This window comes from Dama dama, chromosome 12 (assembly GCF_033118175.1).
Source record: "Dama dama isolate Ldn47 chromosome 12, ASM3311817v1, whole genome shotgun sequence".
Taxonomy (NCBI): Eukaryota; Metazoa; Chordata; class Mammalia; order Artiodactyla; family Cervidae; genus Dama; species Dama dama.
Genome location: NC_083692.1, coordinates 4,057,658 through 4,082,924, shown reverse-complemented (window position 1 = coordinate 4,082,924; position 25,267 = coordinate 4,057,658). Strand labels below are relative to the sequence as shown.

Genomic DNA, 25,267 nt, shown 5'->3' with positions numbered 1-25,267 from the left:
TTTTCATGAAGGACTTGGCTCTGAAGGAGGAAGACAGAACACTGTGGTTGTAGCTTTATTCCTTTGTTTTCAAATTACTAGTAAAATTTTCTATAAAGATCTTCTTTCACGTATAAAAAGATGTGTCAGAAGAGTGCTAGGTAATGACCACACTGTTGTTTGCTCGGTGATTGATACATAGAGGTTGTTTCTTGGTTAATAATGACCCTTTCTTCTTGCATTAGTTTCTAGACATAGCCCTTTAAATCAGTATTACGCATTGTGTGGTAAATATGCTTGATAAAAATTAGATAATAATAAAGTATGGTTAGCTTCTGCAGGCTTTGCACTACTTCCAGTGCGAGTTAAGACATGCTTTATCTTATCCATGCTTTTTAGGCGGCCTGGATTTTGAAAGCGCGAGCACTGACTGAAATGGTGTACGTAGATGAAATTGACATAGATCAGAACGGAATTGCAGAAATGATGCTGGATGAGAATGCTATTGCTCAAGTTCCCCGTAAGTATTGATTATTTTTAGTTAAGTAAATGAAATGCCATTAGGAGGCGGAATATGCTCTGTATATACTTTTTTTTTGGTAATAAAAATAAGACATTATATACATGAAAGATGTCTATATGTGAAAAAATATTACATCAAGTAAATGGCCTCTATTCTGCCTAAGTAGTGCAAAAACACAATTCAATTATATTATCTCAAAGTATGAGATTGATGTATAACTATTTTTCAATAGAAATTATAATACAAGTTTTAAAATGTTTCATAAAAATGCATTCAGTCTGATCTGATATAACAAAAGATTGTTTATCCAAGAGTCTGTAAACACAGGGGAGCATCCGAACAACAGAAATGTTATAAAAGGATTTTTGAAAAACTGACCATTTGAAAGTATCACTCCCTTGAAGTAACTGAAGATGCTGTGATGCATGATGTGAGGTGGGGGAGCGAGTGCGTGGCTTGGCAGAGAATGCCCATCACGACGGTCACAGCGGCCCAGTCCCAGCTTGCAAGTGTGCTGCTGTGAATGGCGCTGGATGATTACCGTGACATACGGTGGTCTTGCTGGTAGTTTCTCAGTTGCTACAGTGGTCAGTCATTTATATGTGTTTGGAAGGTAATAGCTGTTTTAAAGTGTCTCTTTTCTTTATCACTTGGTCTTTTGGAGTTAAAATATCTAAACTCTAGATATTGGGGGTAAATGATCTTTTCTTGGGAGAAGAAGTTTGTATGAAAAATAAACTATGAGTATGCTGCTGCTAAGTCGCTTCAGTCGTGTCCGGCTCCGTGCGACCCTATGGACTGCAGCCCGCTAGGCTTCTCTATCCACGGGTTTCTCCAGGCAAGAATACTGGAGTGGGTTGCTATTTCCTTCTCCAGGGGATCTTCCCAACCCAGGGATCGAAGCTGGGTCTCTTACGTCTTACCTGCATTGGCAGGTGGGATCTTTACCACGAGTGCTGCCTGGGAGTATAGAACTCTCATTTTGATGAGTCAGAGCTTTGGAGCCTGTCTTGTTTTGAGTGTGAATGCTGGCAGGTTGACCATTTACCTAAGTCTCTAAGCCTTGGCTAAATGGGTTAGTACCACCTACCTTATAGAATTAGTGTGAAGATTAAATGTGATAACAAAAGTAACATTGGTACTCAATAAATACTAATCAAACACATTTTACTAGGTGCAGTTCTTGTTATTAAAGTCTTTTTCATCAGGCCAGCGCCCTTGTGAAAATTGCGTTAGTGGACAGTTTTTACAGATTAATAAATAATATATGAATTGAACTTGTCATCTGATCTCCTAGGTCCTGGAACATCTCTGAAACTCCCTGGAACTAATCAGACAGGAGGGCCTAGCCCCACGGTCAGGTATGTTCACTACACTCCTGTTTCATCCCGCTAAATACTGACCAGACTATATGAGAACCTTCCTTTCTCGATCTTCGTGGTACTTTAACGATTTACGATCCTCACAGGCCGATCACTCAGGCTGGAAGACCCATTACAGGTTGTCTGAGGTCCGGCACGCAGAGCGGAAGGCCAGGCACTTTGGAGCAGGCCATCAGGATGCCGAGGACCGCCTACACTGCCCGCCCCATTGCCAGCTCGTCTGGGAGGTTTGTCAGGCTGGGAACGGTAAGTTCTGGTGGCTGCACCGTAGCCTTGGATGACCAAAGTAATTTATGTAATGTGACATCATTATTCTCCACTCTTTTTATAGTAGGGAATTATATGGAAGATTTTTGAAGGTGATTCTTTTTTATCTGTGTTGGCTTTATAATTTTATGCACGTTAAATTCAATTTTTGTTTCAAGAGAAAGTTTCAGTTTTTCTTGTTCTGTTACTTCTCCCCACAGGCTTCCATGCTTACAAGTCCTGATGGACCTTTTATAAATTTATCTAGACTGAATTTAACAAAATATGCCCAGAAACCTAAATTGGCAAAGGTATGTTCTTAAAGTTATTTTATGTTATGAAGTGATGTTCAAAGTGAAAGTGAAAGTCGCTTCACTCAGTTGTGTCCGACTCTTTGCGACCCCATGGACTATACAGTCCATGGAGTTTTCCAGGCCAGAATACTGGAGTGGGTAACCCTTCCCTTTTCCAGGGGATCTTCCCAACCCAGAGTTTGAGCCCAAGTCCCCTGCATTGCAGGCGGATTCTTTACCAGCAGAGCCACAAGGGAAGCCCAAGAGTGGGTATAGCCTATTCCTTCTCCAGCGGATCTTCCTGGGCCAGGAATTGAACCAGGGTCTCCTGCATTGCAGGTGGATTCTTTACCAACTGAGCTATGAGGGACTTATAATAGCATTGCAGGAAATGGATAAAAATTTGTGAAGAAAAAAAACTTTACCTTGATTGAAATGGAAATGTTTAATTAATAAACTCAATCAGAAATAAAGCATATATCCTATCATAATAAGAAGTTTGTTTTCTCCTAATAAAGAATAGCAATTCATAACAAAGAAAGCAGATACACAGCACTGTCTTTGGGTAATGACGTTTAGGGGGTCATCTGTGTGTGTGTGTGTGTGTGTATTTTTCTTTTTTAGCTTGGACTATTCTCAGAAAAATAATTTTCTATCCTCATAGGAATTTAGAACTGTCAAAAAGAAGATAGAAAAATGTTTTCTTTCTAATTAGTAATTAATCCAGTATCTCAATGAAGATTACTTAAGCCAGACAATGGCAAGCCAACTACATTAGTAATTCTAACTATTAAATTCTTTTCTAAATTAAAGAGAAAGAGTGATAGAGAGAGAGAAGGGAGAGGGGGAGGAATAGGAAGAAGGATGTTCATGACCTTTCCAGTAGAAAAAAATTTGAAGGTGAGCATAGAATAATTCAGAGCCAGGAGCAGTTAGCTTCCAGAAACTGGTATGAGCCTAGCTCAGGTTTTTAGCTGTAATCTCTGTGAATTCTGTGCATGAGTGCTGATTTCACTCCTATTATCAGTTCTTCTGGTGTTTAACATATTTACTAAATGTTAAACATTTTAGGGACTTTCCTTGTGGCTCAGCCGGTAAGGAATCTGCCTGCAAAGCAGGAGACCTGGGTTTGACCCCTGGGTTGGGAAGATCCCCTGGAGAAGGGAAAGGCTCCCCACTCCAGTATTCTGGCCTGGAGAATCCCAGGGACTGTATAGTCCATGGAGTCACAAACAGTCGGACACGACTGAGCGACAAACATTCTAGGGGAGGCGAAAAAGAACTCTAGCCGTACAGATTGAAACTTAAGTCAGAAAAAGGAATGCTAGCTGGTAAAAAGGAAGTCATACTGTCACAATGCCAATGATATTTTTCTTCATTCCTTATTTGATAGTGGTCTAAACAACTTGATTTAGCAGAGTCATAAAGTTTTACTTATTTCTCTTACCTTTATGAGGAATATCTGATTGCTCATCTTTTCAGGCCATTAGAGGTGACTCATTGGCTACTTGATACCATTGCTATTTTCTAACCAGGGATTGTAGTCAGTGGAGGCATTTCCCCTCAATTAAGTTAGGATACTTCCAGGACAGACCTGGTTTATGTTATGAAATTCAAACCAAACTAGATTTTGCACTTACTTAATGTGTTGTGGAAATAATGCCAAGTTTCTCTATCTTTGGTCTCCAGCTTGCCTTGACTTAACTTATCAGGACACGAGCTGTACTCACAACTTTTTAAAAAATGACTGAACAAATGGAGAATTAGGAATAGATTTTTCAAAGAGGGCCTTATCTTGATTTATTTTTTCTTGTTTTTGGTTGCTTCTAAGTCATCTCTGTTAATAACCTTGATATCTTCCAGGGGTAGAAGTGTACACTTTGCAAGTATAAAATAATGGTATTTATGGATAAGTATAGTATCACCAAGAGGTAGTCCGGTAGATGCTTATTTATCCAGATGAATTGGGGGCAATATTAGAATAATGGTTCTCAGCCTTGCTGCACATAGAGACATCTGCATATTAGGAAAAACATCTTACTTTGCAGTTAAACTCCACTTTGTTTCAGAAAGAGCTTCCAGATTTTCCCATGTCTGAGGTGTCATTATTAACATCACAATCACTGTATAATACATACAGTTTTATGACAGTCCTAAGGTTGGTCTTTTCATTTGTCTCTTTCTGATAAAATAGAATGTGTAATATGAAAAAAACTGTTGAGCTTTCCAGTTCGTATTCTTGAACTTTCCAGTTCATATTTTTAAAAACAGGCATCAGTTATAAGTAGCCTTGTTTTAAAATGAGTGATTGTAACAAATGTATGGATATACCCTTTACTTATAAATTCCAGGCACTTTAGAGGACTTTGTTACTTTGGTTCAATCCAGCTGCTGTCGAAATAGCCTTTGGGTTTTGCTATAACAATAGAGGACTTTCGTTAAAATAAAATATAATGTATTTTTTGTATTTTTTCTTCACAGGCTCTGTTTGAGTATATCTTTCATCATGAAAATGATGTTAAGACTGTAAGTTTTGAATTTGTACTATTTTTTAAATGTAATTTTTCTGATTTGGGGGATTTAGATTTGGAAATGTCCTATTTATTACCTTATTTTTTTAAATTTATTACCTTATAAACAGCTGGAATTATTAAAGATTGGAGAATTACTCATACTTTCAAATCCACTGTTAGTTTTAGTAGGAAAATTTGTATAACTATGGAAGTAGTATGGAGAAGGAAAGGGCAGCCCACTCCAGTACTCTTGCCTGGAGAATCCCGTGGACAGAGGAGCCTGGTGGGCCACAGTCCACGGGGTCGCACAGAGTCAGACACGACTGAGTGACTCACACACACACAGAAGTAGTAAGACTTGTGCCTGGTCCATAGGGTCACAGATCTCCATTAAAGGGCAAGGTGTGGGTAACTGGGAATGCTGCATGATATGGTTTTGTTAAACTTTATTTTTTATACTAATAGCATGGTGGATCCATTTTCTTCTTTGGTTTATATAGTGATTATAGGTTTACTGACACCTGTATTGGACTTCCCTGGTGGCGTAGTGGTAAAGAATCTGCCCATTAATGCTGTATTTCTGTTTTTTTTTTTTTTGGTAATGTTCCCATCTCTCCCCTTCAACATTTTGTGATAGAAAATTTCAAACATGTGCAGGTAGACTATATAACGAGAATGTAATGACCCTGCGTCAGTCATCACCCAAATTCAACAGTAATCAATAATCAAGCATCTTGGTAGCCTTTTAACAGAGAATTTTAAGGTTATATGCATATGCCTTCTCCATTTGTGGTAATTTTCACATGCTAATATGCAAATGAGCAGTACCTTCACAAATTTTGTCAGATCAAATGTAGTTAATTCTACAGTGTCTAATGACAGTATTTTCTGTCATTCTTTTATTCATAGAAACAGCTTTATACCTATATATTAAGTATGCAGGAAGACAAAAGCATTTTTCTCAGTTGTGTTTTCTATGTGTCAACCAGTATGCTATTTAAAAATACATTTTTTCCTGCCTCTGTAAGCCATGTAAATCTAGCTGAGGAAATAAAATTGACATAATGAAACAGTTAGAAAGGTAATTGCCAGGTTGTGATGTTATTACCAGATATCAAGGGGAAAAAATCAGGGGATGATATTAGTAAAAATTCAGTAAGGTTTTTTTGGAAAGGGAGGGAGAAAATGTAAAAGAAGGGTAAAAACATGACGAGAGTATGGAATGAGAAATAAATAAGCCACATCCTCAATAGTGGGAGTGTTCTGAGGCATTGTCAGAAAGAAGTGACAGAATGTGATGCTGGATTTGGTGTGGTGGACAAAGGAGAGTGCTGGGTCACAACTGCCTCATGATGCTGTGAGCAATTGTTTTACTGACAGACATGGGGTTCTTAGGGAAGGAGGTTAGACTGTAAAGAGCTGAATAACTCACCGGAAGGCATCTTCAGTCTGAAATTGTGAAAGCTGATCCAGGTGGACATGCCACTGCACATATCAGAAGCTGTGCCCCTAAAATGTAGGTGAGAGCCCGGGCCAGATGCGCTGAGTATGGTAGTTATCCCTAAGAAAGTGATGGTGGATGTGGTCACATAGAGAAAAGAGAAACTAAGGTTGGAACAACTGAGAAACCAGGCACGTTGCTGTAGATAAAAGTAAGTATGGTCCACGCCATTTTCACTTCATATAAAGCTGGTCAGAGCATTATAGGGTGATATATGAAACTATATAGTTATATTGTCATTAAAAAGAAACATTCAGATACCATCCCCTTTTAGAAATGAGTAAATGTTTGTAATTACTAGATGATAGATTTCTTGACTTGTTGAAGATTGATTCATTTATTGCAGAGATGTTTATTCTTTCTTCCTACACATTCTGACCCGCTGCAGTGTGCCAGGCACCGTTCCAGGCCCTGAGACTACAGGGTGAAGCAAACAGACAAAATCTCTGCTCTTTTGGAGAGTACGTTCTGGTTGGGCAAGGAATGGAGACAGTTAGCAAATTTTAAAAAATATATAAGATGTCATGGGATAAGTAGCATAAAAATAAAGCAGGGAAACCAGGGAAGGGAATAGATAATGGCAGGGAGGATGATACTATTTTAGATGAGGTAGAAGGTGGTTGCTTTCCTGGTGGTTCAGATGGTAAAGAATCTGCCTGCAATGCAGGAGACCCGGGTTCGATCCCTGGGTCGGGAAGATCCCCTGGAGAAGGAAATGGCAGTCCACTCCAGTATTCTTGCCTGGAGAATCCCATGGGCGGAGGAGCCTGGCGGGCTACAGTTCTTCAGGTCGCAAGGAGCCGGACACGACTGAGTGACTTTACTTGCACTTAGAAGGCTGTTGGTAAAGTTCACTCCAAAAAGACATTTAAACAGAGGCCTGAAGGAAGGAAGACGAACCAGATGGTTCGGTGGAGGAAGGGCATGTGAGTCGGAAAGACTGACTGCAGAGGCCTGGGTGTTATCATTCTTGGATTGTTTAAGGAACGACGAGGAGGCCGGTGTGGCTGGAGTGAAGTCTGAGAATGGGGAGAGTTGTAGGCGATGGGTTCAGAAAGCTGATAGATCACACACCGACTAAGGGTCATGGTGATGATGTTCTTATTAATAGCTTCATCTTGAAGATGTTCTACATCTTGGCATTCACATAATGTTAGTGAGGAATAGGAACTACATTGAAAAAGAGAATTTGTTTTATGGAAAACTATTTCTGCTTTTGGGTTCTTAATAACTCTCTCCCTTTGTGGGGGCAGTGTTGGCAATGTCGACAAAACTGAAGTGGCATGTGGATTGGTGATTCTGGGATCTTTATTTCCATATGCTCTTTAATTTCATAATGCTGACGTTGTCACAGCTGTCACAATAGCGAGTGAAAGACTTTTTTTAAACTTTGGTACTTGGGAGCACTGTTTCCAACTATTACTTAGGAGAGTCCCTGGAACACATAGCTGGATGTATTCACAAGCGTTTTGTTGTAGAGATCTGCCAGGGCTCCCTGTTCCTAGGGACTTTTATAAACTTATGCCTTTTATTTATAACCTTGTAGGTCTTTATTAATAGCTAGATATTAGATTGATTAGATTATTCAAAGATCCTAAAATAGAAGTATATAGTCATTTATTTTAAAAAGCTGGCAAAGACTTTAAAGAAATATAGCTCTTCTATCACCTCCTTAAAATTAAAAAATGTTAATAGCTTTTAATTGTGCATCTTATTACTATGACAGTTTTGTTTGATTCCTGAGCTATTTTCAGCATAAATCAGAGGTAAAGAATAAAATTAATGCTTGAGGGTCTCAACAGCATGTCACCATTCGAGAACAACAAAGATGTGTAAGAAGTGGGTGCCTGTTCTCAGGGAACGTAGGGTCCATTTGAAATCATAATGGTGGTTTTGTGTAGTGTAGCCTCAGTCATCAAATGAAGAGTGATCATTAATATGTAATTTTTACCATTTTTATTCTATGTCTGTAATTCATATTAATTTCCTTGATTGGCTTAGACAAATATGTGGGCGTGTGAGTCCTATATGGGAACTATATCTGAAAGCAAAATCAGCAGCCTGTAGTCAGCACTAAATCTAATCTTGGAAAATTAGAATATGTAAAAAAAACTCAGAATGACATATTTTTATGAAAAATAGAATGTTATATTAAATCTGAAAGTGAATCTGATCTGTTTGCTGTAACAGGTCTAAAAGATTAAGTTAAAATGAATATTATTCAGATATTTACAATGCACTCCTGAACTGAGCTGATTGAAATATGGTTTTCTGGTATTTCTAGAGATAATGATAATTGAAATAATGCCTTTTTCTCCCCTCATTGTTCACTTCCACTTTTATCTCTAGCTTCTTTTTAATTTCCATAGCTTTCAAGTAGAGATGTTGGTTTTTCAAGTCCATTAGAACCTCAGCATGTGACACCATTCCTTTGTAAATAGTTTGCATATTTAGAAGTCTCCCCTGGAGTGAGGGAAGATGGGGAACACAAGGAAAGTTATTAATTTTGCAGCCGAAGCTTCAAGGAACTCTTTTGGCGTTCATTTCAGATAAGAGTTAATATGAAGAAATGAACAATAATATGGGATACATTCTGAGATTATGGGCTTCCCTGGTGGCTCAGATGGTAAAGTATCTGCCTGCCATGTGGGAAACCTGGGTTCAGTCCCTGAGTTGGGATGATCCCCTGGAGAAGGGAACAGCTACCCACTCCAGTATTCTGGCCTGGAGACTTCCATGGACAGAGGAGCCTGGCAGGCTACAGTCCTTGGTGTCACGCAGAGTCGGATATGACTGAGGGACTTTCATTTCATTTCTGAGATTATAGAACTGAAAATCTAAGAGTTACTTTAACTGAGCTATTGGATATTGTGATGATGTTAACACTGACTAAAGAATAAAAGGTTTTCAACCTTAATAGAAAGGATAGTAAGTATTATATAAAAAATCAGAATTCTTTTTAAACTAATTACCAAATCTTTACATGAGCTTCAGATTCCTGTGAACTTTACATTTGTATAAAGATTGATTTGCTTCCTCTTTGTCCAAATGGTTTCTGCTTTTTGGGTATAGAATCCTAATTCTTAATTAGGTATTTTTGTCTGATCTTGAATAATCACGAGAAGGGACAAACTAGAAGACATTAGAGAGAAAGGCATAAGCACACATAGAAAGCGAAAGCAGTTAGCTCTTTTTCAGTCCATCGCAAGCAAAGTCTGACCTTCAGGATTACTCGACATCTGTCTTTAAAGTGGGTCCTGCACTTGGGCCTACCTTACACAGTAATGGCTTGACTGCCGCTAAGTTTGAAAGTGTTTTGGTGGGGTTAAAAACGTACAGATTTTTTAATACCAGTTTTGTACCTTGTATGTTAAAGCTGTATTCAGATAGACTGTGCATCTGCTTCCCTTTGATCAGTGTTTCCTTCTCATCTGCTGTCAGCCCTCTGGTCTGGAACTGATTATTTAGGGAAAATTGGTGGGGCCATCTGGAGACATGAGCAACTCGAGTTTCTGTCTGATTTCTAATGCATGTTTTGATTGATGCTAATTATATGGTTTATTTCATTATTTATTGTTTCTGCTTATTCTCAGAAGAGAAAATCCTAATTGAAAATGAATTGTTTTTCAAAGGCTTTGGATTTGGCTGCCCTTTCCACGGAGCATTCTCAGTACAAGGACTGGTGGTGGAAAGTGCAGCTTGGAAAATGTTACCACAGGTAAAATTCAGATTCTTTGTAAAAGGCTGAAGCAGCAACATATTTTGGAGTCTCAAACCCAGTAACCTTTTCTGGGGGATGGATTTCCTCATGAAGAAGTGAGCAAGGTGTCTCTGGCTTCCCTGAGAGAGCATTTGCTTAGCAATCACGTGATGGCTTCCAGCGAGTGGTAAAGAATCCGCCTGCCAGTACAGGAGACTCAAGAGACACGTGTTCGATCCCTGGGTTGGGAAGATGCCCTGGAGTAGGAAGTGGCAGCTCATTCCAGTGTTCTTGCCTGGAAAATTCCACAGACAGAGGAGCCTTGTGTGCTGCAGTCCATGGGGCCGCAGAGAGTTGGGCATGACTGAGTGACTGACCACACACATACATGATGACACTAAGAACTGACACCTTTAGAAGAGTGAAATTTTAGATCTGGGAAGGGGGCGCTTTGAGACCCTCACACCCTTTTCAGATGAAGAAGCTGAGGCCAGAGAAACTGATTTGTATCAGGAACCAGTTAGTAACAGACCTGGGATTAGAATCGAGTCTTGGTTCTCTACTCCTCTTGACTCTCACATCTTCATTTCTTCTTCTGCCTCACATCTGTAAAGTGCTTTACGGTTGAGAGAGAACTGGTCCACACATCACCTTATCTCACTCAAGTCTTACGGCATTTTGGAGGTAGTTGCTGTTAGTAGCCCTTTGTCCAGATGAGAAGATGTGAGCCTCAGAAGGATAAAGTGACTTTCCCAGCTTCATGCAGCCTGTCAGCAGCAGAACTAGAATTTGAGCTCAGCTTTCTGATGCCAGTTGTTTTACTGTTTGCACAGTCTCATGGTGTTTCTCTAGGATCTGAACATTCTCACACTAGTTCACTTAACCTTTAAACACATTTTTAAGCCAATTGAGAAATCAAAAAAAGTTATAATGAATATTATGAATATTATACAGCAGCTGGTAAATAGGATCTGAAATCATTGCTTAATACCAAAATACACTTGGAGCATTTGAAAAATCAAGTGAATAGTTATATTTTACAAAAATAAATGTATTATTCAAAAACAAGGTAGACTAGTCACTGTGAGCATCATTCTATAGTTACTAACTTTAGTTATTAAACACTGAGAAAAAGGAAATATATAAATAGAATAAAAAGGATGCTTATTTTTCTAGTTGAAATTAAGACTGTTTTCCATTTAGATATTTCACATAGAACTCTAAAGTATTTTTTCCTACTGTTAGATTGAGGAAGCATTTTCTGCTAAAAGGTAATTTTGGATCATTATAATATTAAGCTTTTATGAATATAATTTCTGAAGACAAGCTTGAAATCTTGAGCTTCTAAGCAAAACTCTCAGAAATCTATAATAATGAAAGAAAAACATAACTTGTTTCCTTCTTTCCTCCATGTAAGACGGTATTTAAATGAGTGTATTTTGTCATATTAATTATTATTCTCCTCTGTTTCCTTGAACGCTTCTCATCTTTCTGTATTGAGCACTCATTCATTTGTTCGTTCACTCGAAGTAAAATGTTTAATGAGAAGCTCCTTTAAACGGTTTACAACTGAATGGAGGAGAGAGAACAGGAATCAGTTGCAAACGTGGTTCGCATTCTGATAGAAGCAAGTGCAGGGCGCAGGGGGAGTCCAGACGAAGGGCCCCTTCCTCTCAGTGACGAGGTCAGGGGTGGGTACCAGAGGGCGCACCTAGGGCGGCTTCCCTCTTTCTGCTCCTGACCCCTGAGTCCTCCTGGTTCTTCCTGGGCAATGGCTTTTGCAGTTGCTCCCTTACTAGCCAGTCCCACTCCAGTGCCCTGATCCTGGCTTTTAGTGTCATTTGTTTGAATTGCTACATTAGTTTCTTATCTCGGTTTTCTTCCTCCATTTTCTTGTCCACTCAAGGCTTCCTATGTACTGTCAGTGACTGTTGCATATATTCTTTGATTGATCTCCATTACCTCTGAAATGAAATCTGTATTTTACGTGTGGCATCCATGAGTTTGTCCAAGTCTATAGCTTTGCCCATGTTTCTCACTTCTCCCATTCTGTCTTGTGTTTTCCTTTTTGATTAAACCTAACAACTCAGCATTCCCCTAACATGCTGTGGACGTTCCTTCCTGTGGGCTTGTGCCGAGAGTTTGCGTCCATCAGAGATGTCCCCTCACCCCCACCCCACCCTACCTCGCTGTCGAAATCTTGCCCATTCCTTGCTCGCTGAAACTTAGTTTGTTCCTCCTTTGTGCTCTCAAAGTACTTTTTGTTTTCTCATTGGCCATAATACAATTAGATTTATTTTAAAATATGTTTTGTTTCAATCTTAATTGGTGCCTTCAGTACAAGGTTGTTATCTTCATTTTTGCAGCTCCTTAACATCATTAAATGTGCATGCAGTTGGTCCTTGACAATGTTTATTGAATTAAATTGGAGAGAAAAACTTGGCAGTTGGTGGAGAATATCTCTGGACTCTGACTCTTTGATATTGTCCATTGTTTATGAACTTGACTGATGTTTTCATTATTCCTAGACGTTCTTTATACATGGCGTCCACTCCATTTCCTTTGCACAAGAACCCATGTGGTGAATTCCTTTTTGATAGAATTAGAGGAAATGATCTCGTAAGGGTATAGTAATAAAGCACTATGATTCATCCTTCTTTCCTTTCTCTGGTTTCCAGGCACTTCAGTAGCTCTGATTGCTTGTTTGTTTTCTAATTTCTTTATTCTTCATTGTTTTTTCTAAAATCTAGTTTGTTTTCATATTCTTTTTTTATATGTATCTTTTTATTGTAATCCCTGTAAAATTAATTTTTGCAAGAGACAACTTATTAGTTAAAAATATGCAAACTAAATAGGTGTTCATGGAATTCAGTGATTCAACTTCAGCCATGTGTTTAAGACTTAAATGTTCAGTTGAAACTCTGTGTATAAATATGCTGTTCTTCAGAACTTCAGAGTTCTCTGATAACATTTTATGAACACTCCTTGTAAAAGTTGCAGAGCTTTTGAAGCAGTAGGGGCTTCCACCACATCTTACATCTGCTAACTTTAGGCCAGATTTTCGGATCACTTTAACCTCTTTGTCCCACATTGTCCAACATCTCTTTGGGTATAGTTATGTCAGTGCTTGAGGTTTAGATTAGGAAAAAAGAACACAGCTATTCTTTCAAGCCTTTAAATGAAAGTGACATAATGGAACATATTGTATACTGTTTTGTCCTTATTTCATAAATAAAAGCATTATCATAAAGTGCCTAAGTAGCTCTCAGATGCCTGGGATGAGTAGTTATGAGAAAGCCCAACAGACCTATTAACAACAGGCTGAAGTGTGCTTAAGCAATTGATTTCATGGTAATATAATGTTCCCTGGGCAGAAGTGGGTGTTGACATCAGGCAGTTGTATTTAAGCAAGGAACAAATTTCAGATTCATAGACTAGGACAATCAGTATCAGATACAAGAAAAGGGGAAAGAAAATGTTGTGGAATAATAAAACGGTATAGCTATATTACTCAAGTGGCAGTTAACTATTTACCTCAAAATTGTTTAGAGTTTAAAAATGGGCTTATGCAGAGTCAAAAAAGGTAACTTGAGACAGGTGAAAATTGGAATTACAACACATCAAAACTTACGGAATGCATCAAAAGCTGCACCTTAAGAGAGAAGTTCTGAGCAATAAATGCCTACCCAAGAAAATTCTCAAATAAACAACCTAACTTTACACCTCAAGTAACTAGAAAGGGAAGAACAAATGAAGCTCAAAGTTAGTAGGAGGAAGGAAATGACAAAGATCAGGATAGAAATAAATGAAATAGGAGCATGAAAAGGATCATAACTATGAGTAAGTGGGATTTATTCCAGGTATGTAAGGATGGTTCAGTATATGCAAATTATTGTAATATATCGCATTAACAAAATGAAGTATAAAAATCACATGAGTATCTCAATAGATGCAGAGAGAGCATTTGACGAAGTCCAACATCCATTTATGATAAAAACTTCTAACAAAGTGGGTATAGAAGGAATGTACCTCAACATAGTAAAGGCCATGAATGACAAGCCTGCAGCTGAAGTCACACTCACTGCTGTTGAAAGCTTTTGCTCTATAAATGAAGGGTAAGATAAGGATGCCTGCTGGCACTGTTGTTACTCAACATACTATTGGAAGTCCTAGCCAGAGAATTTAGGCAAGAAGAAGAAATAAAAGGCATCCACATCAGAAAAGAAGAAGTAGAACTGTCTCTGTTTATAGCAGATGTGATACTATATATCGAATATCCTAAAGACTCCACCAGAAAACTGTTGGAAATAATAAGTGAATTCAGTAAACTTGCAGGATTCAAAATCTGTTGCTTTCTATACATTAATAACAAGGAAATTAAGAAAACAGGCCCATTTACAATTACATCAAAAAATAAAACACCTAGGAATAAATTTAACCAAAGAGATGAAAATACCTGTACACCAAAAACTGTAAGATATTAATGAAAGAAACTGATGAAAGCACAAGTAAATTGAAAGATATTTCACATTCTTGGATTAGAAGAATTATTATTATTAAAATGTCCATAGTGCATGAAGCAATCTACAGATTCAGTGCAATCACTATCAAAATTATAGTGGCATTTTCCACAGAAGTAGAGCAAGCAGTTCTAAAACTTGTATGGAACCACAGCAGACCCCGAAGAGCCAAAACAATCTTGAGAAAGAAAAACAAAGCTGGAGGCATTACATTCCCTGATTTCAAACCAAATTACCAGAGCTATAGGGGCCAAAGCATCACTACGAACAAAGTTAGTGGAGGTGATGGAATTCCAGTTGAGCTATTTCAGATCCTAAAAGATGATGCTGTGAAAGTGCTTCACTCAGTATACCACCAAATTTGGAAAACTCAGCAGTGGCCACCGGACTGGAAAATGTCCGTTTTCATTCCGGTCCCAAAGAAGTGCTGTAAGTGTTAGTCGCCCAGTCGTGCCCGACTCTTTGCCACCCCATGGACTGCAGCCCACCAGGCTCCTCTGTCCACGAGATTTTCCAGGCGAGGATACTGGAGTGGGTTGCCATTTCCTTCTCCAATCTCAAAGAAAGGCAATGCCAAAGAATGTTCAAACTACTTCAATATTGCACTCATCTCACACGCTAGCAAAGTAATGCTCAGAATTCTCCAAGACAGACTTCAACAGTACATGAACCGTGAACTTCCAGATGTTCAAGATGGATTTAGAAAAGGCAGAGGAACCAGAGATCAAATTGCCAACATCTGTTGGATCATTGAAAAAGCAAGAAAGTTCCAGAAAAGCATCTATTTCTGCCTTATTGACTGTGCCAAAGCCTTTGACTGTGTGGATCACAATAAACTGTGGAAAATTCTTCAAGAGATGGGAATACCAGACCACCTGACCTGCCTCTGGAGAAACCTGTATGCAGTTCAGGAAGCAACAATTAGAACTGAACGTGGAACAACAGACTGGTAGGTTCCAAATAGGAAAAGGAGTCCATCAAGGCTGTATATTGTCACCCTGCTTATTTAACTTACATGCAGAGTACATCATGAGAAATGCTGGGCTGGAGGAAGCACAAACTGGAATCAAGATTGCTGGGAGAAATACCAATAACCTCAGATATGCAGGTGACAGCACCCTTATGGAAGAAAGTGAAGAAGAACTAAAGATCCTCTTGATGAAAGTGAAAGAGGAGAGTGAAAAAGTTGGCTTAAAGCTCAGCATTCAGAAAACTAAGATCATGGCATCCGGTCCCATCACTTCATGGCAAATAGACAGGGAAACAGTGGAAACAGTGGCTGACTTTATTTTTCTGGGCTCCAAAATCACTGCAGATGGTGATTGCAGCCATGAAATTAAAAGACACTTACTCCTTGGAAGGAAAGTTATGACCAACCTAGACAGCATATTAAAAAGCAGAGACATTACTTTGCGAACAAAGGTCCGTCTAGTCATGGCTATGGTTTATCCAGTGGTCATATATGGATGTGAGAGTTGGACTGTAAAGAAAGCTGAGTGCGAAAGACTTGATGCCTTTGAACTGTGTTGTTGGAGAAGACTCTTGGGAGTCCTTTGGACTGCAAGGAGATCCAACCAGTCCATCCTAAAGGAGATCAATCCTGGGTGTTCATTGGAAGGACTGATGTTGAAGCTGAAACTCCAATACTTTGGCCACCTGATGCGAAGAGCCAGCTCATTTGAAAAACTCCATGGCTGATTCATGTCAATGTATGACAAAACCCACTATAATATTGTAAAGTAATTAGCCTCCAACTAATAAAAATAAATGAAAAAATAAATAAATAAATAAAAAAGAAAAGACCCTGATGCTGGGAAAGCTTGAAGGCAGAAGGAGAAGGGGATGACAGAGGATGAGATGGTTGGATGGCATCACCGACTCGATGGACATGGGTTTAGGTAAACTCCGGAAGTTGGTGATGGACAGGGAGGCCTGGCGTGCTGCGGTCCATGGGGTCGCAAAGAGTTGGACACAACTGAGCGACTGAACTGAACAGTTATATGAGGAATCTAAAAAAAAAAAAAATTAACAAGTTCATAGATAGAACAGATTGCTAGTTGCCTGCGGCTGAGAGTAGAGGAGGGCAGGTTGTTATAGGGAGTCACAAGGCACAAATATCAGTTATAAAATAAGTGAGTTGTGGGAATGTCACATACAGCATGGCAGCGATAGTTAATAATGCTGTATTGTGTGTTTGAAATTTTCTGGCAAAGTGAAACTTATAAGTTCTTACCATAAGAAAAAAATTCTGTAACTGTGTATGGTGATGGATGTTAATTAGACTTATTGTGGTGAACATCTTGCAAGGTATACAAATATCAGATTATTATGTTATATGCCTGAAATTAACATACTGTTGTATGGCAATTATATTGAGTTGGCCAAAAAGTTCCTTCTGTTTTTTTAAATTAAAAATAAAAGGCACATTTTTCATTTTCACCAAGAACTTTATTGAACAGTGTATTCACCATTCTGTTCCACTACCTCCTGCCAGTTTTTAGGCAACTTCATAATTCCATCTTCCTAAAACTTTGTTTTTTTGAGCAAAGAACTGTTTCAGGTGTCTTTTACAGTCTCCCAGGGAATTGAAATCTTTTTCCATTAAGAGAACTTTGTAAAACCCAAAATAAATGGAAATCCAAAGGTGGAATGTCTGGTGAATATGGTGGAGGAATCAGAACTACTCAGCTACGCTGTAACAATTTTTGCCTGGTCATCAAACAAAGAAGTGCATCAGAAATCCAGTCAAGAAGATTTTTTTCTGCTCAACTTATGTGGAACCCAGACATCAAAATGATTAACATAGCACACTGATATAACTGATTTTCAGCACTTGGTTTAGACAGTTTGAGCATGTTGGCTATCTCCTGCATGGAATAACATAGATTGTTCTCAGTGGGTGTGTCAGTTTGATTGCTGTCAACTTCAACAGGTCTACGTGACCACGGAACACCGTCCAGTGAGAAATCTCCAGGATGGAACTTCACAAACCAGCTTTGACTCATTTGATCAGTCACAGCACCTTCTCCATATGCTGCTTTTTTTTTTTTTTTTTGCATTTCAGTTGCATTTTTTTATCTTTCTTGAAATAATAAAGCATAATAATCTGAAAATGTTGGTTTTTTTCTTCTATCTTCAGTATTAAAATGACTACACAAAAATTCACCAGTTTTGATGGTTTTTTTTTTAAAACTCACACTGACATGACAGCTGTCAACAATACAGCCTAACAAAATTGTTTTGAATGAAGTTAAAGACAATTAAGCACTACTAGAGCCATCTTACGAAAAAGACTGAATGAACCTTTTGGCCAACCCAGTACCTCAGTTTTTAAAAATGGGCTTTTATCTCAAAGTAGAAGATGTTTTCAGAGAAATGTCGTCTTCAGTTCTTCCAATAAAATGGAGACTCTGAGCAGTTCCTGAGGTCACGTGACATGTCAGCTGACACAGGCAATTTGGGTGTTGACTCACTGGCATGCTGCTGTGATTAGGCTTCAGACAGACTCTCCAGCCCGTTTAAGCGTCCAGACAGTGAATATGGGAAAGCCAGCATCTCTTTTTCTAACCTGTATAAACACGCGTGTGTGCATGTAACATTGCCTTCTTGGTACATGCTTACTCTTAACAGATGTAATTTGTCTCTAATTCGTATCCTCAGGGTATGAATGGATGCTGGTCCTATTTGTTTTAAATCAAATGTCTAATTTTTTAAAATGGTTGTTCTTAGGTTAAGATTGTATCGTGAAGCAGAGAAACAGTTTAAATCAGCCCTGAAGGAGCAGGAAATGGTAGATACATTTCTCTACTTGGCAAAAGTAAGTACTCTGAAATTGAGTGGAATTTGTCTTCTCTGGATAAATGTTTAAATTCTGAGCAGCGTATGGGGAGAGTTGCCAGTTTCTTTAAGAACAGTTGACAAGTTAATGTGTTCAGACTTACCTTTTTTCTTTTAATGGTAAGCGGAAAGGTGAGCGCATACGGAGGTTAACCATCTCAGGAAAAATCAGTTGCCATGAAAAGTAAGACAGCCCCTTTGAAGTATTGCCCATTAGATCAGAAGAATGCTACAGGCTTATTATCCCCAGGGGTCACAAAGCCCCAGAGAGGTGTTTTTCTACAACACATTTATTTCCCATGTCAGCAGACTATAGAGAACAGGATTGTTTTTATGTAGGTTTTATGTTTTCACTTTTTGGCTCTGCCATTATAATAAAAACAATATTTCCCCTTTATTGAGCACCTACTCGGTGTAAGGTATTTTATCAAGTCTGTTTCACATGGAATTTAATTAAACTTTCTTAGCAACACCGCAGAGTGGATTTCCTTTGTACTGTTAAGGAAAAGGATACTTAGGAGGATACGTGAAGATTTGCAGTCTCACTTGCCTTTTGAGAGCCAGCATTCAAACCCAGGGGGCTTCACTGGTGGCTCCGCAGCAAAGAGTCTGCCTGTCATTGCCGGAGACTCAGGAGACGGGGGTTCAATCCCTGAGTCAGGAAGATCCCCTCCAGATGGAAATGGCAACCCACTCCAGCATTCTTGCCAGGAAAGTCCCATGGACAGAGGAGCCCAGCGGGCTACAGTCCCTGGAGTCAGAGAAGAGTCTGACACAACTGAGCGACTAAACCCCAGCAGTTGACACCCAGGACTTTCTGACTCTAGAGCGCCTGAGCGCCCCCCACCGCCACAGCGGAGGTGGAGGGCCACCTGCAATGTCCACTGCTGGAATCCGTGACTTCTCTGCCCTCACCAAGGCTACTTTCAAAGAAGCGTTTGATGAAGTGGTGCTTAGGACGTCATCTTGTACTAATATATCTTTAAGAATTTCTTAAATTTAAAAAGGGTTGTCAAGGAGGTTGAAAAGAAGATGAGACAGAAGGAAATGCGTCTGTTGCTGCTGCTGCTGCTAAGTCGCATCAGTCGTGTCTGACTCTCTGCGACCCCATAGACGGCAGCCCACCAGGCTCCCCCGTCCCTGGGATTCTCCAGGCAAGAACACTGGAGTGGGTTGCCAGTGCCTTCTCCAAAAGGAAGTGCTACTATCTTCTAAATAGGTATTAATATTAGCATACTAACAGAATCAAATGGAAGTTCTGCCATATAAACTTACTGTGCTAACTCAGTATGTTTATAGTGGTTTTTTAAAAAAATGTCTGAAACTCTTAAGTGTCTTTATACATTATATGTTAAATTCTAAAAAGGTTTCTATACATCACAGTAAAGTTTTCTGACAGCTTGAAATTATAATTCAGGTTACAGTATATGACTATTATCTTCTTAATTGATAATTACTTGCCATGTAGTTAAAAATGTACTTTTTAACTATTGTTAAATACATTGTTTGATTATTTTTTCATCAGTTGATTTGCTTAACTCTTTTGTTGCCTATGTGACTATATAGGGTTACAATTTATTTGTTTTTTTTAATATGTGAAGGAATTATTGCTAAGTAATAGAGACCAAGCAGATTTTAGGAACGTTATTTCTTATGATTTAAGCTTGTTAATTTAAGAATTATTAAATATTTTATATTCATATATGGAATTATTTATTATATTTTAAAAAGCAATTCAGAATCATGTAAGGTAAAAATTGAAAAGTTTTTATCCATGCCCTTTCCTCTAGTCTCATTCTTTATCAATAAACACTCTAGGCAGTTTTGTGTGTCTCCATTTGGGCTTCTTCAAAGCACAGTCTAAACATTTAGAAGGAAACGGAGGATCCAAGAACATGAAGAAAAAAAAATGTCATAATCTTATGTTTCTATAGGTAAAGCTATAATTCTCATTTTAGAAACTCCTAGTAAGTTATGGTTTATCCACGCTGAATTTTCTAATTTCTAATTCAGTGGTGGAAACTGTTAAATGGGAGTATCGAGTGCTAACCCTCCCAACTCCCTGACCCTCTGCCCTACACATGTGTTTCCCGTCTACTTCTCAGGGTTCTTCTCCCAAACCACCCTCTGCAGAGGCTTCCCCGGCTGCTCCTTCTTAGACTTTCCCACGGGGCATGCCCTCTTTCTCCAGCGTCTTCACAGTCAGCCTCACAATTAGTCCTTCATGCCCGCCTATAGACACACTTACGTCTGTTCCATCCTCAAAAAGATTTTCCCTTGATCCTCTCTTTTTTTAAAATTAATTTATCTTAATTGGAGGATAATTGCTTTACAGTATGTGATAGTTTTTGCCGTACATCTGCATCCTTTTCTGGTTACTGTCTAGTCTGTGTGACAGTAGTAAGCCCACAACAAGTGTTTGCTGGAGGAATAAATGAGTGAATGTGTCACATACAGCATGAGGAGATTAAACTATAACATCATTGTTGGAAATTGATCCTACGCATTTCTGAAAAATGTTTACTGTAGTATCTAGGAGATAATTTGTTACTAATCTATAATTTTAAATTTGTCATAATGAATACTGTTATTTTAAGAAGCAGTACTTCTGTTGAAGTGTATCTTGGTTTTAGGTTTACATCTCATTGGATCAACCCGTGACTGCTATAAATCTTTTCAAACAAGGCTTAAACAAGTTTCCAGGAGAGGTAACCTTACTTTATGGAATTGCCAGGATCTATGAGGTAAGGTTTCTGTCTTTCAAAAAGTTGATATAAAATTGAGGTTATATGCTACTTAAGTAAGTTCATAGTCCCTTGGGGTCTTATAAAGTGTAACAGGTTGTATAATTATGATTGTTGGCCAGTGATTTACCAACAGAGTAAGAGATTTTAGTGTATGCATTAAACAAACTTAAGTTTTTAAGATGAAGTATTTCAGACATACAGAAGGGTATAGAGAATGGTGTGAGAGAGGAATTTAAATTAGCTCTTCCCTATGTATTGTTCCTTATGGTTGTCCCAGCATTAACTGAACCTTCTCTCCGGACTGTAATGTCAAGCATCGGGTTTTTTTCTATGTATATGGTAGATATATTCTGGGGTTTTCTCTTCTGTTCTATTGGTCTGCTTGTCTATCCTTGTACCGATATTATATCATGTTAACTCCTGTAGCTTTATTATTCATACTCTTTGGTAGGGCGCTTTGTTCATCTTCATTAGGAATGTCTTGGCTATTCTGGACTTTTGCTTATTCTAATAAATTTTAGAGCCATTTTTGGCAAATTTCATGAAAAGCCCCATTGAGTTCTTCTCCCTGCTGCCTAATTAAGATAGCTTCATAATAATTCTTGATATCAGGTTGGGAAAATTCTACCACCTGTTCTTCACAATTGGTTATTCTTGGCCCTTTGCTCTTCCATAGTAAGAAATCCTGTTGGCATGTGGATTGAAATTGCATTGAATATAAGAATGAGGGGGGTGCCTTTCTTCCCACTGGGGTTCATGATATAACTGTCCATTTACTTAGGTCTTTTTCTTTTTTGTCCTTCAATGAATATTTTGTAATTATCTTCATAAATGTTTTGTTGAGAGTCCCCAAAACCACTGTGAGGCTCAGTGATTTATTAGGTCTCAGGACTCAGCACACAGTTGTGCTCATAGCCACGATTTTTTGTAGCAAAAGGGTACAAGGCAAAATCAGTAAAGGGAAAAGGCATGTGGGGCAAAGTTCAGAGGAAACCAGACACTGACTTTCAAGAGTTCCCCTCCGCCGACTCCCGACCCCTGGTGGAGTCACAGAGGACACATTGGATTCTTCCTGAAAGTCGTGGCAACATGTATGAAGCACTGTCTGCCAGGGAAGTTCACTAGAGACCTGGTGTCCATCGCGTAAAGAAGGCTGAGCCCTGAAGAACTGATGCTTTCCAGCTGCGGTACTGGAGAAGACTTGAGAGTGCCTTGGCCACAAGGAGATCAAACCAGTCAATCTTAAAGGAGATCAGCCCTGGATATTCACTGGAAGGGCTGATGCTGAAGCTCCACCTGATGCGAGGACCTGACTCATTGGAAAAGACCCCAACGCTGGGGAAGATTGAAGGCAGGAGGAGAAGGGGACGACAGAGGATGAGAAGGTTGGATGGCATCGCCACCTCAGTGGACATGGGTTTGAGCAAACTCCGGGAGACAGTGAAGAACAGGGAAGCCTGGTGTGCTGCAGTTCTTGGGGTTTCAAAGAGTTGGACGTGACTTAGCGACGGAACAACAGTCTGTTACCAGGGCTGTCCATAGAGGCACCATCTGCCTGTCGGGTACCAGGACCCCAGGCTCCCAGAAGGGAAGCAGGCGTTCATGCACCACATGCCCTGCACTTCGTACAGTTCAGGTGTAGTGAGCCACGCTGTCCTTTGGGGAAAGTTTTATATCAGCATAGGACACTAGCTGGGCTTCCCAGTGGCTCCAGCGGTAAAGAATCCGTGTGCCAGTGCCGGAGATGTAAGAGACGTGGGTTCGATCCCTGGGTCGGGAAGATCCCGTGGAGGAGGGCTTGACGACCCAGTCCAGCGTTCTTGCCTGGAGGACCCCATGGACTGAGGAGCCTGGTTGGCTGTAGTCCGTAGGGTCACAAAGAGTCGGACGCGATTGAAGCGACTTAGCACACACGCACACACACACAGAGGGCCCTAGCCAAGTTCTAAGTTACTCACCAAGGGCCAGCTCTCAAGCAGGCCTTTCTAAGAGTAGCAGTCCCGGCCTACTGTGTTAACTCTTTTCTGCATAGATGTATTTGTAGGTAAAATTGTGAATGAACTGCTTTTTTTTTCTCTTGTGTTTTCTATGGTCATTTCTGGTGAATGGGAATGTATTAATTTAAGTTGATTTGATACTAAAACTTGGCTAAATAGTCTTTTTAATAACTTATCATAGATTGTCTAAGATTTTCTAAGTAAAACAACCATCATCTGTGAATGTGGACAGTTTTATCTCTTAATTTCAATTATTTTACTTAAAAAAAAACCTTACTGTTTAGGACCTTCCACTACAGTATTGAACAGAAGCATCTTTGTTCTCTTTTAAATTCCTTGAAATGCTGGGTATGATCTTTTAAAATTATTTTGTTAGAAAAAAGAATGGAAAGTATTAGTATTTGCCATACCTGGGTAGTAGTGTGTGAATGGTTTGTGTTTTATCTTCCAGATTTTCTGTAATCAACATGTATTACTTGTAACATGAAAACAACAAATATTATCCTTAAATTGTTTAGAAATAGCTTCTCCTTGTGAAATGTAATTTTGATAAGCATATAAATAGAAACCTTTGACCGTTCTATAAAAAAGCATTATCAGTATCTCTGTATCTTTAGTTGTGTGACCTTAAATTGAACATGAAAGAAATTTTGACCAAGAAGCTTAGGAAGGAAATAAAATAGGATCAGTTTGAAAGCTGTGGAGTTCACAGTGGTGACCGTCTCGATGCGCTTGGAATTGTTTGTGCCGCTTGTTCCTTTTGCCCTTCTCAGGTGGGAGCTGCTGTTAGAAGGAACTGGTGGGAAGGATTCTTTCTATGCTCCCATCACAGTGATCGTTGCTATGGCTGGGACAGGGAGCGGGTCTGGAGTGGATTCTTTAATCAGCCTCCTCCTTCCTTCCCCTGCTCTGGGTCTGGCCAGGACTTGGAGGAGCACATTCTTTTGTCAGGGTGACAGGGGAAGGCTTTGTGAGAAAAAGTAGAATCTGAATTTTTACTCAAAGAAAGAAATGAAGAGAGAGCACCCTAGTTTTGAGGACGACATCATGTACAAATAGGGTGTTCGAGGGCTGAGCACAGACTTGGAACAGCTGGATGCAGCATTTCCGCTTGAATTTACATGGTTAATTTCACTTATGGCAAAGTTTCCCTTACAAAGATTTCCATTTTGTTCCTTTTCTCTTTATGTGACAGTGGATTGAGGGTTAATTAGTAGAGTTTGGTTCTTAGCCTTGGAGCTTACACAGCATATGCCTTTAGGGATTTTTGTATGTATATCATACTTTTCTCTGGAGGGATTCTTTTCCTTTATGTTCTTTTTTTTTTTTTATCACTTTCATTTTGATCTTGTTTCTTTTAAATGAACATGTTGTGCTGCCTATTATTTGTTGCTTGTTCTATACAGAAGGTTGTTTAAAATGATTTATCCTTGCTAAATTTATTTGGTTGTGGTTTTACTTTTTCTTGGAGCCTTTTGTTTATTCATTTGAAAGGCAGGCCTTTATTTGAACTATTCTGTGGTAAAAGGTTCAAATAAAGGCCTTTCTTGCTTCCGTGGTGGCTCAGATGGTAAAGAATCTGCCTGCAATGCGGGAGACCTGGATTCGATCCTGGGCTGGGAAGATCCCCTGGAGAAGGGAAAGCTACCCACTCCAGTATTCTGGCCTGGAGAATTTAATGGACAGAGGAGCCTGGCGGGTTACAGTTCAAGGAGTTGCAAAGAGTTGGACACGACTGAGTGGCTAAGCACAGCACGCTGCAAATGTTAAAAGGTGTTTGAAACTGAATAATTACCCTAGGAAATATTGCTCTCATGAACAATATTGTGTTCAATATTGAACATTACTGTGTATAGAAATGACTTTGGGAGTGTTTGAGAGTGAGGCCCGTCTTCCTCCTCCTGACTCACATGTCCTGGAAAGTGGGATACAGGCTTTTGTCTGCTGAGCAAGCTCACTAGGTGATTCTGATGTATAACAGAGTTTGAGAATCATAGCAAAATTCACTTCCCTAAGTTATTTACAGTTT

The 25,267-nt window shown here is 39.2% G+C and overlaps 1 protein-coding gene across 2 annotated transcripts in view; it reads left to right on the top strand.

Annotated features, from left to right (window-relative positions):
• TTC8 (tetratricopeptide repeat domain 8) overlaps window positions 1-25,267 on the top strand; it is a 56,605-nt gene that overhangs the window by 16,699 nt on the left and 14,639 nt on the right. For both annotated transcript variants that reach the window (XM_061156471.1, XM_061156470.1), the window contains exons 2-9: window positions 379-499; window positions 1,800-1,863; window positions 1,971-2,130; window positions 2,352-2,441; window positions 4,905-4,949; window positions 10,070-10,155; window positions 18,387-18,474; window positions 21,128-21,238. In XM_061156471.1, the coding sequence (XP_061012454.1) occupies window positions 379-499; window positions 1,800-1,863; window positions 1,971-2,130; window positions 2,352-2,441; window positions 4,905-4,949; window positions 10,070-10,155; window positions 18,387-18,474; window positions 21,128-21,238 (765 nt within the window). The remainder of the gene's footprint in view (window positions 1-378; window positions 500-1,799; window positions 1,864-1,970; window positions 2,131-2,351; window positions 2,442-4,904; window positions 4,950-10,069; window positions 10,156-18,386; window positions 18,475-21,127; window positions 21,239-25,267) is intronic.